A 17,122-nucleotide genomic window follows, 5' to 3' on the forward strand; every position below is an offset into this window, starting at 1 on the left:
AATACACACAGGCGGAACTTGAATGTTGGAAAGGGGGCGTGGCACTAACGACGAACAATAATCCCATTATATGGACTGCAGAGATTTGTTTGATGCTTTTCTGAGGAGTTGGTTTAGATGTAGAGAATACAATAAAGAAAATAAGTATTTGAACAACCTGCTATATTGCAAGTTCTCCCACTTAGAAATCATGGAGGGGTCTGAAAATTTCAATGTAAGTGCATGTCCACTGTGAGAGAGAGAGAGAGAGAGAGAATCTAAAAAGAAAGGAAAGAGGTTGTCCCCAAAATCTCACAATACATGGCCGCGGTCATCCTCTTCTTAATACAGTGCAGTCGTCGTGTCCCATGTGCAGAAAAACACCCCCAAAGCATGATGCTACCACCCCCATGCTTCACAGTAGGGATGATGTCCTTGGGATGGAAGTCATCATTCGTCTTCCTCCGAACACGGTTAGTGTAATTATGACCAAAAAGTTAAATTTTGGTCTCATCTGACCACAAAACCTTCTCCCATGTTCTCCCACACGTAGACACAACAGGCAGGAGGCAGGTTACACATACGCAGACACAGGGAGAACATGCAAACTTCACACAGCTGCACCACCGTACCGCCTCATGAACTATGTTGTTGCTTACACAGTACCAGCATGAGAGGCTATAACTAAGTGACATCACTGCTTAGCTAGAACGAATGGTCTGTAATGCTAAGCAGTGGTGACGTCAGGGGCAGGGTCAAGGATGTTTCTTCCGGGTCTGTCTGTGAAAGCTGGCACATATATAGATTTTGCTTTGATTTCAAAAATGTTCTTCATTTTTTATTTTTTTATTTTTTTCAGTTAACGTCCAAAATATAGGTATTAATAATATTACTTGGCATTGGAAGGTTTATTGTACATATGAATTTTGCGGAGAGTCTTCCTTTAATAAAGTACGTCAGGGGTGCTCAATGTATCAATGCACATGGGCCGCCATTTTCCCCGATGCAAAGGTAGTTCAGACGGGGGAGGCGGGCACGAGCAGTCGTACGGGGTGGGGAGGAGAAAGGCGCTCTCACCTCTCCACCGGTCAACGGTGTCTGGCCACCCCTGATGTATTTACTTTGCCTGGCATGGGTCCTCCTGAGTACGCGACATACAGAAAACTTGTAAAAGGGTTAGGAAATCGAAGCATTATAGGCCAGTCATTTTTAATATTTCATCGGGTCCCCCGTCTTCCCACTTGTCTGTGTCTGTAGGGGATTCTTGTCAGTGGAGAAGTGATCCGCATATCGTCTAAATATGGCTCAAAACAATATGGTAAAATGGCTCTGCTTCTCGCTTCGGATATATTTTATTCCTCAAAAAGAGCTTCAGTCTCAGAAGGGGCATCAGAAAAATCTGAAAATCGCTCTTGTTTATCTGCCATTGCATTCGGCACAGTGTGTTTTCAATACCACAGCTCCAGTGTGATATCTGGACATGACATCAGAGACAGATATGGCCGCCATTATGATGCGCATTGTGTCGAGTCACACTTGCGCAACTTTGCGCTTTTATAAAATGCTATCATCAAAGTGATGAATAGTATTTGTAGTTTTGATCACAATACCTATTTTAAAATGTGAGTGTTAAGGTGTCATTGGCACTTTAACAAAATTCGATAATTTTGTTGATCTGACTTGCCTTTAACAGGAGAGGTTTAATCTAATTTGACTTCAGATAGTGAGACAAAAATGTTTTATTGCACAGTGTATGTAAACTTCTTGCTTCAACTGTATGTGGAGTACTCTGAGAGACGTGCGTTTATGGACCAGAGGAGATCTTGGATGAGACAATCAGATTGCTGGGCTATTTAAAATATCATATGTTGTTGCGTGTTATAATGCAAATGTAAAATGTCTACTTCAAACATTTTCTCCATTTAGTATTTTCCATCAAGCAAACGCAAAATCTTCTGAATGAGTTAATTTGCTTAACTGTTGACTGAGACTCATGCATATTCTGCTGCCTCTGAGTCTGAACACAATCCATTCTGGGACACTGGTATTTTTTATTTTTTTTTATTTTTATTTTTTTCAATTTTGGAAACAAGTTTTCAGATTGGGAGTGTTCGAAATTAAGTTACTCTTTCATCGTCAGATTGTCGCCATTACATAATCTAGACAATGTTTGGTGACTGTGATAGCTGCTTGAGTTTGGGAGGTGAGTCTCACATGAAGATGACATGCAGCTCACTCTGTGGTGTAGTGAAACATGTTACCCATCCATTTTCTACTGCTTCTCCGGGTCAGGTCACGGGGGAAGTAGGTTCAGCAGGGATACTCAGACTTCCCTTTCCCCAGCCACTTCTTCCAGCTCTTCCAGAGGGATCTCGAGGCGTTCCCAAGCCACCCGGGAGACATAGTCTCTCTAGTGTGTCCTGGGTTGTCCCCGGGGTTTCTTTCCGGTGGGACATGCCTGGAACACCTCACCAGGGAGGCAGGGTGAAACAGGTTATGATTTTACAATTTCAAAAATATTACCATAGTATATTTTCTTTTAGTTTTTAATAGTAATCCCCTATTGAGTCCCCCTAAGAGTAGTGACTGTCTTTCACTTCCTTCTTTCAAATGGTGCCACAACAGAAAACAAACCAATGCAAACCATAGAAACTGAGGGGAAAAAAGGTCTATACCTCAAACACTGAAGATTAAGTGATACAGAATTTTTTTTTTTTTTTGACGACACTATTATTGATGTTGCCTTATTGTTGAGTGAGCCTTGTTGTCCTGAGCAGCAAGAAAAATGTGCCATATTAAAGGCTTTTCTCAGAAATGTCATGCCTCTTATGTGGCTGAAGAATGCTTGGACTGCAGACATCTTTTCTTTACATTCTTTGTACACAATACATGTTTTCGCAACTAACACTTAAATATATTTCAGATCACTACACTATGTAGCTCTCCTTCACTTGGTTGCACTAGTAATATCATTCACTAACATGTAACTTTGTTCCTTTTTTTTCCCCTGTATGATCACTTGGAACTTATCAGCTTCTAATTTAAAATAAATAACTCAACAATTTTTACATCTGCGGCAATTTAGGTTTTTGTGTAATAATGACCTCTTTACAGTAGTCGTAACTTGTCTTCTCTTGGCAATTCATTCATTGCCATGGCAACCTTCACTTTCCTGTCATCTGCCTGCATAGATCTTTACTCAGGTAGGCATGGTTACAATCTTTTCCTTTTTTGACGATTTTACAGGGGACAACACACACCATTGCTTCATACAATAGCACTCATATTTAGCTGGTGCAAAATAATTTCTACACCATTAAATGTTTGTTTTCCACTCTTACATGTGCACTGAAGTCATTCTTATTGTGAAAATACTTTATTTGTATCTTTTCTTGAGGTGCTCTCTTAATGTGTTAGTAAGGTTTAATTGATTATTGCAATCACACTGTGGAAACTTGGTTAGAAGGGACTGGACTGTGCAGAACCTAAAATCGAAAGTCACTGTTGCTAAGGAACTGATGTTCTTACAGTAATCATCATTTTCATAAATTATTGATCAGTAAATGGCTGACTCAAGTGTTTTTAACTAAACAAGACACATTTTTTTTTTATGAAACACTTGAGTCATTCAGTGTTTTGTCTCAAGTGTCTAATATTTAGGCAACCCAAAGTTGACTGACTGTACAGTCACAATCTTTTTCAGTCTAGTCCTACATTCTTGCTTTGTTCACCCTGTGTCCTGTGCCAAGTCTGTCAAGTGTAGCACTGCGTATGGATTTTAAGCTCCTTTTTCTTTTTTGCAAGAACAGCTGGTAATAGATGAGAAGACTATTAAGATCATTACGTAAATTGATGCATTCTGTCAATCTACCCCCCTGTAAAACAATGCCATAATTTCCCTTGATGTGACAAGCAGCAGCAGCCGTACCAGGAACATTGCATATCCTGAAACTAGTAGCCCCCCCCCCTGCCTAATTTGTGCACAGTACTGAAAATTTAAAAAAAATGGTCTTCAACTGTTTTCTCTATGATTAAAAGTGGTGTCCACACAAACCTTGCACAAAAAAACTAAAATGGTACCTATACTTGCATTTTTAGAAATTCATTACCTTTTTTTAGGCTGCAGTCACTTGGGTTTTTTTGGGGGGGGTGACGCACTGAATCCGCGATAGGTGATCAGCGAAGTAAAGAGGGTTACTGTACTGTGAATGTAAGGCTCTAAAATGTTGAGCCACAGCACTATTTAGCAAGTTAATTTTATCGGTCTCGATTATCCACAGGTATGTCTGAATCTGAACAGTTTCTGAAGGGAACATCACAGATCAAGATCCTCCCTCCTGAGGACATCGAAGGCATGAGAGTTGTATGCAAGGTAACATGAAATGTTCCTTTACTGAGAACGCTTGTTGTCATGTTCTCCTTTCATTTATTATGCTTTCGGACTGGCAATTGCAGCTGGCACGAGAAGTTCTGGATATTGCAGCTATAATGGTGAAACCTGGTGTTACAACAGAAGAAATTGACCATGCCGTACATCTGGTATAGACACACACACACATGCACACAAATTATTCCTCCAACTAGTGGTGGGTAGATTGATTCAATTCTCTATAGTATGATACCAGATCCGTAAATGTATCAAATCAATACTACCGTACAGTAGTTTCAATCACGCTCTTGTATGCACTGCCGCGTTTTCGTCAGACAACAGGCAGGTTGACAGACTCCCCACTTCAGTTTATGCCATTGAGTGTTCTCGTTCAACCTGGTCCTTTCATCCTCAGGGCATTGAATCCATCACAACTTGACTGTATAGGAATTGATGAAGCCTGCTCGCATTAGAGGCAAAACATCATCTGGGACAAACAGAACAGTCCAGTTGCAAGTGATTCACTTCAGTCACACTTTACTCATCTGCCCCACTCTTGTATTTCAGAATCCTCTTTATTTGCCAAGAATGTCAAAAACACAAGGAATTTGCCTCAGGTAGTTTGTAGCCACGATAGTACGACAACAGACAGCCATTTGACAGAAAATACTTTTGAGTCAGTATGGAGAGTCACTGAGCAATTAAAGGCTACCAGACATGTGGTGATACATTTTATCCATCCATTTGACAATCGTCTAAATGATGCATAGTCCTTTAGCTGTTTAGAGCAGTCTGGTACAGTGACCATTGTAAATTAAAAGTACAATAAAATTAGACTTTCTGACCTCTTCGGGAAACTATCCCTTGCAATGCATCCAAGTTATTTTTGACACTCCAGACCTACATATTTAATATTGTCCCAAATAATTTGAACCATTATTGTCTTCTTAGGCTTGTATTACAAGAAACTGCTACCCTTCTCCTCTTAACTATTACAACTTCCCCAAATCTTGCTGCACATCTGTCAATGAAGTCATCTGCCATGGAATCCCAGACAGAAGACCACTACAAGATGGTGATATGCTTAATGGTATGCTCGATTAGAATTTTGGGTTCATAGTACCAAATCATACTCTCTTTTTATATGTCTCAATTGCTAGTTTATCTGCTTCCAAGTCTTGAGAAACAAATCCTCCTGAATCTATATATCTGTCAGTATCTATCAATCGTTCTGTCTGTAAAAATCATTTCAGCAAATTTTCTTCTCAATTCTTAAAATCTAAACACGTTCTGGTCCTCCTCCTGCTTGTTGAAGCCATTTTTCCCTACTTTGAATTATACTGCTTTGAAAATACTACTGCGCATTTCTTACCTACTACTCTTGCAGAGGACTCAATGCAGTTTGTGAGAATGGTCGCAAAAACAAATTTGAATTAAGTGTAGATGCTTGTGTGTGTATGCTTACGCTCTGTATGATGAATTGACCCCTCCGTGGATATTGTGCAATCCGCGTCACTGACCAATCAGAGGCCAGAGATCTGCATAAACCAAAGCTCGTTTTTGCTCCTGCCATTTTCTCAGACAACATTGCATAGTCCAGTATAGGTTTAGTTAGCGTTTTATCGCGTTTTTGGGTATTTAACAAAAAATATGGTTAAGAGGTGTAGTCACGGAGTTTGTAATAGTGACGACAGGTTTCCTGAAAGGCTAGTTGGTGGAGTTCGATTCGTACCCTTTCCAAAACCGAAGACCCAGTACGAAAAATGCCTTCGATGGATCAAACTTTGTGGAAGACCGCATCATCAACTAAATCCATCTAATATCAACCGGAGCATATATGTTTGCACGAAGGTATGCCCTATATTTGATTTTCAATACATGTCTCTTATAAATGAATTCGAAGTTCTTCGCTAGCATAACACTGCTGCGTGTGAACGATTGACACACTTATTCTTTGTTGAGCGATATTTAGTGATGATCGGACTGCACAAACATATTGATTTCTTGCAGGCTCGCGGCCGAAGCTTAACCAGACCGTTTGCACGAAGATATGCCCTAAATTTGATTTTTAATACACGTCTCGTATAAATGAATGATACGTTCTCCGCTAGCATAACACCGCTAAGTGTGAACGATTGACACACTTATTCTTTGTTGAGCGATATTTAGCGATGATCGGACTGCACAAACGTATTGATTTCTTGCTGGCTCGCGGCCGAAGCTTAACCAGACTGTGTTTGCACGAAGATATGCCCTAAATTTAATTTTTAATACACGTCTCGTATAAATGAATGAGACGTTCTCCGCTAGCATAACATTGCTATGTGTGAATGATTGAATGAAATCAGAAGCATGGCGTCTCTCTCAGTTAAGAATGTATTGTATTTAGAATCTATAATATATCGTTGATTTGAATGAAATCAGAAGCATGGAGTCTGTCTCAGTTCAGAATGTATTGTATTGTATTTGCCATTTTTACTGTTTGTCTTACGTCACCGCACGTGGCGTGACTTCACTTCAGGAGGCGTGGTTAAGTGCCCTGTACGGAGGGGTCAATTGCCATACTTGCGTTCTGAAATGTGGGCAAAACTCCAATTTGAACCTCTATAAATATTCTTATTCAACCAATGTTTTCCATCGGACACTCCCTTCATGTTGTCTGATGGAGTTTCCATCAAGTGATCAGCATGGTCCCACAAGACAAATGATGTCATTAACCTTTTACAATGGTGCCTCTCTATTTCTCGAAACTTTCTCCCACTCACAATTACAATTTGATCAGTGTGGAAAACTGTTGTCTATTATACCCAATCACTTGACCCTACTGCTTCTTAGTGACATGATGAAATTGATATGTCATTTTAATCAGTTTAACATTCTCTCATTCCTTATGAAGTGGACATCACCGTCTACCACAATGGTTTCCATGGTGACCTTAATGAGACCTTTTATGTTGGGGAGGTGGATGAAGGAGCAAAGAAACTGGTTCAGACTACATATGAATGCCTTATGCAAGCCATAGACTCTGGTAAGACCTGGAATGTTCTTTACTTGCGCCTGTTTTGGCCTTATTTCAGCCTACTTGTGTACATTGGATTTATAGTTGATCATCGGGAATCACTCCAGCATCCTGTGAGCATGTGTGCAGTGGCAAAAATTTAAACGGACAAAATTGTTGGTAAGCCTCTGATAATTAAAGGGGGGAAAAAGACAAGTCGCTCAAATAACTTGAACCTGAAGAAAAACAAAAAAAGTATAGGAGTGGAACTCTTCGCAAAATTCATTTTGATTAATCTTAATTTTGTGGTGACAGTGTTCAATTTGTTATACTGTTTAAAAAATTTTATTACATCTTAACATTTTGTAATACATTTTTATTAATCAGAAATATGTTTTCGTCTATATGTTCCAATGGCTTTTAGTGACAGGCAGAGCAAGTAAATGCTCTTCCATTGGATTGCAAAAGGTACAACAAAACCGACTCCACCTGTTGCTATTCATATACAGTAGTGTTCAAAATAATAGCAGTCCATTAAGACTAACCAGATTAATCCGTGTTTACAGTACATTTTTTATTGTTACATGTCAAACAAGTTACCATTAGGTGCAGTAAGTAGTCTTAGAAAAATATCAAGACCCAGCATTTATTATATAGACACAGTTAAGGCTGTGCAATTAGGCAATCTGTTAAAAGGCGTGCGTTCAAAATTTGCAGTGTGGCATTCAATCCATGAGGTCATCAATTTTGTGAAAAACGGGGGAAATGGGTGGCCCCTATTTAAAGTGCCACTGTCGTCCCTATATACATTGTAAAATAGATGTTATGAAAATTACTAATAATATTATTCACTTCAATGTCTATACAAAAACTAAAAATGAGTGGAGGGCATGTCATTCATACGGAAGTCTCACTCGACATCCCAGTGGTAGCCATATTGCCTGCTACGTCATTTATAGCGGTCACACTGGTACAGTTGCCATTGAGAAGATGCTGTGCCACCTGGTATGGGAGATGAACAACAGATTTTCGGATTTTTACGATGCCCCTTCTGACACGCAAGCTCTTTTTGAAGAGAACATCTCATAATCGAGTGAATTGACCGGGGCAATACTAACCTATTGTTTCGAGCCATATTTAGATGATATGCGGATCACTTCTATCTAACAACAGACTCCCTGACTGTGTGTGTGACAGTATGTAGTGTACTTAGCCGCAGGCGACAATAATGCCGCGGCCCCGCCTTGAGCTAACTATTTTTTTTTAATAGCTCTATACACACCTACCTGTAATTAGGAACCCACAATGCTCTCGTCCTTGGCACCTGTGCAATCCATTTTTCACAACGGACCAGGTCTTTTGGAAAAATCTGAGTGAATCCATTCTCCCAAGTGTTCGAGCAATATCCAGCAATACAACGAGACTGCATTTTGGTTAATTTGCAGGAAAAAACAGCTACTTTCGTGCGGGTATAACTGGTATAAACACACAAAACTGCCGGTGTGGTCTTCTTGAAAAAAGGTCACTTCCTGCTCCTTCTCCAAAACTAATCCCTCGATCATTTTCAAGGTGTTAGATACAAAAATCCATATACAACAACATCATAACGTGTGGTGGGAAAAAACGTATGGGTCCATTCTGGCTGCCTTTTTTTTCCCCATTAAAAACATACTAAAAGTCATGCTTTATGTGCCAGTAGCCCTTTAGGGATGAAGCCGGCCTTTAGCATGTTAAACATACATTTCCCCTTTAAAGCCTGAGAAAACAAGTTGTTCAAAACACATTGTTCAGAAGAACAACGTACATTGATTGAAACCTTGATTGAAGGGGGGGGGCTTATAAAGAGGTGCAAAAAATGATATGCTGTTGAGCTAAAATGTTCTCTAAAGCCTTAAAAGGGAGAGCAAAACCAAATACACGTGGCAGAAAATGGAAGACAACCAACAAAATGGATCTCAGAATAACCAGAAGGAAAAAATCATAGCCAATGATCGGCTCCAGGATGATCAAAGACTGGAGTTACGTGTAAAGCACTGTGACAGTGAGTGTGTGTGTGTGATGCTAATATTACTTACTATTTACAAGAAATCCCCGCAAAGTCCCTCTTAAATAAAAAAGGCATGTGCAGAAGAGGCTATTATTTGCCAAAGAACACATCAACTGGCCTAAAGAGAAATGGAGGAACATCTGTGGACTAATGAGAATAAAGTTGTTGTTTTTGAGTCCAGGTTCCCAGTCAGTTTGTGGGGCGACCCCTAAACTATGAATTCAAGCACACACATTGAAGACAGTGAAGCATGATGGTTCAAGGATCATGAAATGGGCATGTTTCTCCTACTATGGTGTTGAGCCTATTTATTACATAGCTCATCATGGATTGGTTTGCATATGTCAAAATACTTGAAGAGGTCATATTGCTTTATGCAGAAGAGGACTTCTTCTTTTCCGTTCGGCTTGTCCCGTTAGGGGTCGCCACAGCGTGTCATCTTTTTCCATCTTAGCCTATCTTCTGCATCTTCCTCTCTAACCCCAACTGCCCTCATGTCTTCCCTCACCACATCCATAAACCTTCTCTTTGGTCTTCCTCTTGCTCTTTTGCCTGGCAGCTCCATCCTCAGCACCCTTCCACCAATATACTCATTTTATCCAGAAGAGGACATGCCTCAGAAATAGGTGTTTCAACAAGACAATGACCCCCAAAACACTATTAAATATGCAAAGTCTTGGTTCCAAACCAACAAAGTTAATCTCATGGAGTGGCCAGCCCGATCCCTGGACCTTAATTAAATCCAGAACTTGTGGGGTGACATCAAAAATGCAGTTTCTAAAGCAAAATCAAGAAATGTAAATTAATTGTGGAATATCGTACAAGTAACTTGGGAGTGGAATAACAGCTGAAAGGGGCCACAACTTGGTTGACCATACCACAGATGTGGAGTGATTAAAAAAATAAATTAAAAAAAAATATATATATATATATATATTTTTTTTTTTTTTTAAACTGGTCATACAACTAAATATTGGTTTAGTGATTCAATGGTTTGTTAAATCTGAGGGGAAAAAAGTTTGTAGGTTTGGGAGTTTTTAAAGTCGATGGTTGACTATTTTGTGTTTATAATGATTGCTGGGTCTTGTTGGGTTTCTGAGAATCTACTGCACTTTCTAGTAACTTGTTTGAAATGCAGCAATAAAAAATATACTGAAAATGTGGATTAATCTGGTTAGTTACATTGGGGTTAACCCTAACCATATTGACAGAAAAAAACTGAATTGAAACTTTTGCAGCTTTAGTTAAGAAAAAAAAATGAAATATCACACAGCCAGAAGTATTTAGATTCTTTGCTGTGATGCCCATATTTAACTGAGGTGGTGTTTATTTTTTTCCTGATCAACTTTGAGATGGTTGTATACCTTCATTGGAGTCTATTTGTGTTTGATTATACTGATGGGACTTGATTGGGAAAGCCACAACCGTCTATATGAGACCCAGCAGCTCAAAGTGCATGTTGGACCAAATGAGAGAAATAATTATTCTGCATTTAGCTCAGTCACTGCCAATGCCGTCCAAAGGCATCATTCAGAATCTAGCTATTTGCTGCCAAACCCTCTCTAAAGATGTCTTGTTTTTTTTTTTTTTTTTTTTTTTTTTTTTTTTTTTTTTTTTTGTGCGTGTGTTTTGTATGGGGACAAATGGGAGAGGGTCTTGTGAAGTTTGTGTGATCATCAAGCCTCTGGATAACTAAAATGAATAATGGCACCCTGTAGAGGGCAACATTCACTTGAGGTGAACTAAAGACCTCAGAAAGAGAATTGTGAAAGGCACAGGTCTGGCCAAAGTTACAAAAAAATCCTGCTGCATTTGAAGTTTCTAAGACCGCAGTGGCATCCATCCATCTATCAGTCAAACCCCTCTCCCTCTAGCATCGGGACACACAAACCCCTACACAACGATAAGGTGACGGCTCAAGGAGGGGACAATGGCCTCCATAATCCTTAAATGTCAGACATTTCGGACCACCAGAACCCTTTCTAGAGCCAGCCAAACTGAGCAATCGGGGATCAAGAGCCATGATGAGAGAGGTAAAGAGGAACTGAAAGATCACTGTGGCTTTGCTCCAGAGATGCAGTCAGGATATGGGAGAAACATCTAGAAAGTGAACAATCAATGCAGGTCACCACTCGGGAATTTTTGACAGAGTGGCTCGACTGAAGCCTTTCCTCAGTGCAAAACACATGAAAACCCACATGGAGTTTGCTTGAAAAAAATGAAAAATAAACATAAGAACTTCAAGCAAAATTAAATGATCTGATCTGATAAGACAACAGTGAGGGTTGATGGTGGTAGCATCATGCTGTGGGGTGTTTTTAAGATGCAAGGACAGGATGACTGTTCGCTATCAAAGGAAATATGAAATGGCCAAGTACAGGGATATCCTGAACGAAAACCATCTCAAAAGTGCTCAGAATGTCCGACTGGGCCAAAGGTTCACCTTCCAACAAAACCATGGCCCTAAGCACACATCTGAAATAATAGTGGCTTCAGAACAACTTGTTGTTTTTGAATGACCGAGCCGGAGCCCTGACTTAAACCCAAATTAGCATTTCTGGAGAGACATAAAATTGACTTTCCACCAACCTTCACTATCCAACCTGACAGGACTCGAGAGGATCTGAAAGGAGGAGTGGCATACTCCCAGAATCCAGGTATGAAAAACCTATTGCATCATTCCCAAAAAGACTCATGGCTACATTAGCTCGAAAGAGTACTTCTGCCAAATTCTAGTCAAAGGATCTGAATACTGTGACATGCTGATGTTTCAATTTTTCTTTAATAAATCTGCAAAAATATCAACATTTGTTTTTCGGGTTTTTTTCTATCAATATTGGGTGCTGTGTGAACATTGATGGGGGGAAATTGATTGATTTTAGCAAATGCCTTCAATATAACAGTGTAGAAATGTAAGAGGGGGGCCTGAATGGTTTCTGTACCCACGGTCCGATTTTTTTTTTTTTTTTTTTTTTTTTTTTTTTTTTCTAGGCCTGTTTTTTTTTAGTCACAGTTAAAAATCTAATTTGTCTTGCTTGATTTCTGGTTAATTATCACTATTGTTAATTTTATTGCATTTACCCTTGTGAGGTTTTCCTTCTTCAACAGAGGGGAACCAACACTTGTCCATAATTTTGGTGTTGCTTCAAGGGCAAAAAGTTAAATATATCTGCATTTTGTTGAGTTTCTTTTACAGATTAGATGGACTGCTACACCAACCGTACTTTTATGTGGTCACATTTGGGAATGTGTCAGATGTGTGATGTGAGATATTGTAGTCATCTGATGTTGCTTACATTCTCCTAACAGTAAAGCCTGGTGTCCGCTACAGAGAGCTTGGTAACATAATCCAGAAGCACGCGCAAGCTAATAGCTTCTCTGTGGTGCGGAGCTACTGTGGCCATGGCATCCACAGGCTTTTCCATACTGCTCCAAATGTGCCACATTATGCCAGTAAGTATGTTAACAATAATTCTGCATTTGTACATCAGAATGGTTTCTACATTTTTTTTCTCCCCAGAAAACAAAGCAGTTGGTGTTATGAAGCCAGGTCATGTGTTTACCATTGAGCCCATGATATGTGAAGGTGAGACTCATTTATCAATGAATTTGACATAACGTCTTGTAGTTACACAGAAGAAATGAGTAATAATAAAACAGAAAACGACATTGCAATTTAAATGTCATCCTATTAAATGCCAGACTTGGTCCACGTCAGCCCTATTTCCAGCACGTTGCCCATACCATTGGTCACAATTAAGGCTGTAACCTATTCCATCTGATATTTAGGCAAGAAGCACAGGATACAACATGGACAGGTTGCTAGTCATTGGAAGGGCATAGAAAAAAAACTATCCACATTGATGTAAGACCTGTGGTCAGTTTTTCCTAATAACCCAATCCACCTGACGTCCTAACTGAGCGGTCAAACTGAATATTTCCAAATTTACTCTCTCCATTCATGTCATTGTACAGGATAGGGCTGAAAGACAAATATCTTTCAAAAAGTCATAAAACAATCAATGGTACTTGCAAACAAATTTTAGTGATTACTTGCAAACAAATTTTAGTTATGTCAATGTGTTTGTATGGAAATGGCATGTTAACACAAGTGCGGAAAACATTGATCATGTTTTCATTGCCTTTCTTAAAGGTCTAGTGTCATCCCTATAGTTATTGTAATGAAAAATACATATAACATTATTCACTTCAATGTCTATACGAAAAACTAAAAATAAGAGCTAAGAGCGCGTCAAGTGTCATTCTACGACATCCAGATGTTCACCACATTGGGTGCATTCCCTGTCTGTGACGTCACCCCGGACATTCGCCATTGAAAACACGTGGTGGACCCTACTATGGGAGACGAACACGCCCCTTCTGACACGGAAACTCTTTTAGAAGAAGAGAACATCACATAACCGAGTGAAGTTACCGGGGCAATATTACCCTATTGTTTCGAGCTATATTCAGAAGATATGCGATCATGGCGAAACCGCCTCCCCGTTCAATCCACTTATGCGGCAGTGATGAGCCATCGCGGCCCAGCGCTGCGACGAGCCACCCCGGCCGCCGGGCTTGTCGGCCAGCAGGGGTGGCTCATTTTCGGCGCCAAGGTGGCTTATGGTGCCGAGCCGGGCCGCTTCACGGCGTTGTTCATAGCCGCCGCCGTCCGTGATGAACAACACTGTCGAGCCGGGGCACTTTATGGTGTTGTCGGCGCACGTGGCTGAGTGCAGCATTGTTGGCATCGTTCTTCAGAGCTGCCGCCATCCTCGAGCCTGACACGCAGGCTTCGCTGGCGAGACGACGCAGCAGCCTTCGCCGGCAAGCGCGACGGCATCCAACGCGGACATCGACACATTTACCACACCTGTCATACGTACGCGTTTCTTTTGTTACATTACGAGAGACAGATTACATGATCCGCCCCAAACAATTATTTTTTTTTAGCAGTTGTATACACACCTACCCGTCATTTGGAACCCACGAAGCTCTTGTCCATTGCACCCGTGCAATCTATTTTTCACGACAAACCGGGTGTCTTATAAATTGATCCTCCCGAGTGTTCAAGTAATGTCCAGCAATGCAACGAGCCGGCATTTTAGCTAACACAAAGGAACGACGAGCTACCTTCCCAGAGGCAAAACTAATGGAAGCAAACGAGTCCACTTGAGGGCGGTCCTGCCATGTACATCTCTTCCTGCTTCTCGAAAACAAATCCCTCGAGAGGATTTTCATGGCAGGAGGAAGTTATGTTTTGTGGTGGGGAAAAAAAACGGCTACCGTCTTTTCATTAATAACTTACTAAAAATCATGCATATCATGACAGTGGCCCTTTAAGGTGTTGATGAAATTTGCTTCTCCCCCCAACATTGCTTGTTTGATATAGGTGACTTTCATACCAATAGCTTCCATCAACTCATCCAATGTATGGTCCATGCACATGCAAACGTGAACAAATATATTAAGGAAATGTTTAGCACCTTAACTCACTAGTTTGCTAGTTCAGAGGCTGGCAAACATGACTTTACTGTTTAATCACAGTTAACATTCCTCTGTGTGTGTCTTTTGTGTTGATCTACATGTGGCACATGGAGCAAAGCTATAATTGGACGGCATCAGGGTTCACGAGCCCACTTGTGGCTAATGACACAACCATCCAACTAGCTGTGATCTCACTGTGTGAGCTCACCACAATGAGAATTTATTAAATGTGGTAGAACTGTTGTCGTTTTATTTCTCAAAGAATTAGTAATTATTGTGACAGACCTATGGCCGCTTGTCAAATGTTACTTTTATTTTATTTTTTTTAAACACCTTGTTGCACTGTGTGTTGTGCCAACAACTTGTTCATCAGGTGGCTGGCAAGACGAGACTTGGCCTGACGGCTGGACTGCAGTTACCAGGGATGGAAAGCGCTCGGCTCAATTCGAACACACCCTTCTGGTCACCGACACAGGCTGCGAGATCCTCACCCGCCGCCTCGAAGACAACGGCCAAGCTCATTTTCTAAGCCAAATGTAGGCTGGACTGGAGCATGCGGATGAAAGACTGGACTAAGTAGACGTAATGACATCTAGCATTTATGGGTTTTATGTACATGCTTGCACATGTTCACAAGAGAATACTGATGCTGGAGATCGGTGTCGCAGTGGTCTCATGTTCTTTCAATTAAATATCACCTCTGAAATGACATAAATACTTGAATGTCTCATATGGGCTTTGATTTGACAATGAAGTGGTTTTTTTCTCTGAAGGAAATATTTAAATATTTATGAAAAAGGGAGTTGCTCAGTCATCAGATTTGGCACAATTTATAAGGATGAAAGTGAGCTGGATAGGAGGGATGGAGATTCCTGAAATCATCAATAGCACTATGTGTGTACAAAACAAACAATTTTCTCAAGTTCATGTAAGTTTTCAAATTTGAAGGAATGTTTTGTGGTATACTAAGAATGCTTAAAGTTTTATTAGTTTAGCCATCTCCTTTTATGCCTCAGCTCAAAATCTATTTCGAAACTCAAATTGAGTTCAACCATATTAAACTTTCTCCTGGTGGAAAAAAAAACAACTTTGCATTTCCATCACTGACTACACAAGTGGATTAGCTAAGCATGTACAAGTGTTCATAATTATTACCAGTAAACAAAGTACAGTACTGTAATAAGATCGTGGCAACGGTCAGCTAGAATTCTGGCCCTCAAAGGTCCACCTTTAAAAGTCCACCGCCACTCCATGTATTATCCTGAATCAGATGCATCTGTGTGAGGTCGTTAGCTGCATAAAGACACCTGTCCACCCCATACAATCTGTAAAACTCAAACTTGTAACATGGCCAAGACCAAAGAGCTGTCCAAAGACACCAGAGACAAAATTGTACAACTTCACACGGTTGGAAAGGGCTACAGAGAAATTCCCAAGCAGTTTGGTAAGAAAAGGTCCACTGTTGGAGCAATCATTAGAAAATGGAAGAAGCTAAACATGATGGTCAATCTCAATCGGAGTGGACCCCAATGCAAGATACCACCTCGTGGGGTCTCAATGATTCTAGGAAAGGTGAGGAATCAGCCCAGGACTACGCGACAGGACTTGGTCAATGACCTGAAAAGAGCTGGGACCACCGTTACAAAGGTGACTGTCGGTAATTCACTAAGACGTCATGGTTTAAAATCATGCATGGTACGGAGGTTTCCCTGCTTAAACCAGCACATGTCAAGGCCCATCTTAAGTTTGCCGATGACCATTTCGATGATACCGAGAAGTCATGGGAGAAAGTTTTGTGGTCAGATTAGACCAACCACTAACCATGTTTGGAGGAAGACGAATGATGAGTTCCGTCCCAAGAACACCATCCCTACTGTGAAGCATGGGGGTGTTTTTCTACACATGGGGCAGGACGACTGCACTGTATTAAGGAAAGGATGACCGCAGCCATGTATTGTGAGAATTTGGGGAACAACCTCTTTCCCCCATGTTTGACCTCTAATTGCAAACAAAGGCTACTGTACCAAATATTAACATTGGTTTTCTCAGGTGTTTAAATACATATATTTTATATTAAATACAATAAATCATACATTGTGATTTCTCATTTTTCTTTTTACATTATCTCTCTCACAGTGGACATGCACCTACGATGAAAATTTAGGAGCCTCCATGATTTCTCAGTGGATGGATGGATATTTTAGGTATGCATATAATATACTGAATTCAATCATCAATTCGT

General features: G+C 40.3%; 1 protein-coding gene across 2 annotated transcripts in view; it reads left to right on the forward strand.

Annotated features, from left to right (window-relative positions):
- metap1 (methionyl aminopeptidase 1) overlaps nucleotides 1-15,963 on the forward strand; it is a 33,275-nt gene extending 17,312 nt beyond the window's left edge. Inside the window, exons 5-11 of one of the 2 annotated variants that reach the window (XM_061844859.1) lie at nucleotides 4,260-4,351; nucleotides 4,435-4,518; nucleotides 5,300-5,438; nucleotides 7,245-7,376; nucleotides 12,703-12,846; nucleotides 12,914-12,979; nucleotides 15,254-15,963. In XM_061844859.1, coding sequence (XP_061700843.1) covers nucleotides 4,260-4,351; nucleotides 4,435-4,518; nucleotides 5,300-5,438; nucleotides 7,245-7,376; nucleotides 12,703-12,846; nucleotides 12,914-12,979; nucleotides 15,254-15,420 — 824 coding nt within the window. In that variant the 3' untranslated portion in view covers nucleotides 15,421-15,963. The remainder of the gene's footprint in view (nucleotides 1-4,259; nucleotides 4,352-4,434; nucleotides 4,519-5,299; nucleotides 5,439-7,244; nucleotides 7,377-12,702; nucleotides 12,847-12,913; nucleotides 12,980-15,253) is intronic. The other variant, XM_061844860.1, reaches the window with a different exon arrangement.
- Nucleotides 15,964-17,122: the final 1,159 nt, after the last annotated feature.

The sequence above is a fragment of the Syngnathoides biaculeatus genome, chromosome 15, assembly GCF_019802595.1.
Source record: "Syngnathoides biaculeatus isolate LvHL_M chromosome 15, ASM1980259v1, whole genome shotgun sequence".
Classification (NCBI taxonomy): domain Eukaryota; kingdom Metazoa; phylum Chordata; class Actinopteri; order Syngnathiformes; family Syngnathidae; genus Syngnathoides; species Syngnathoides biaculeatus.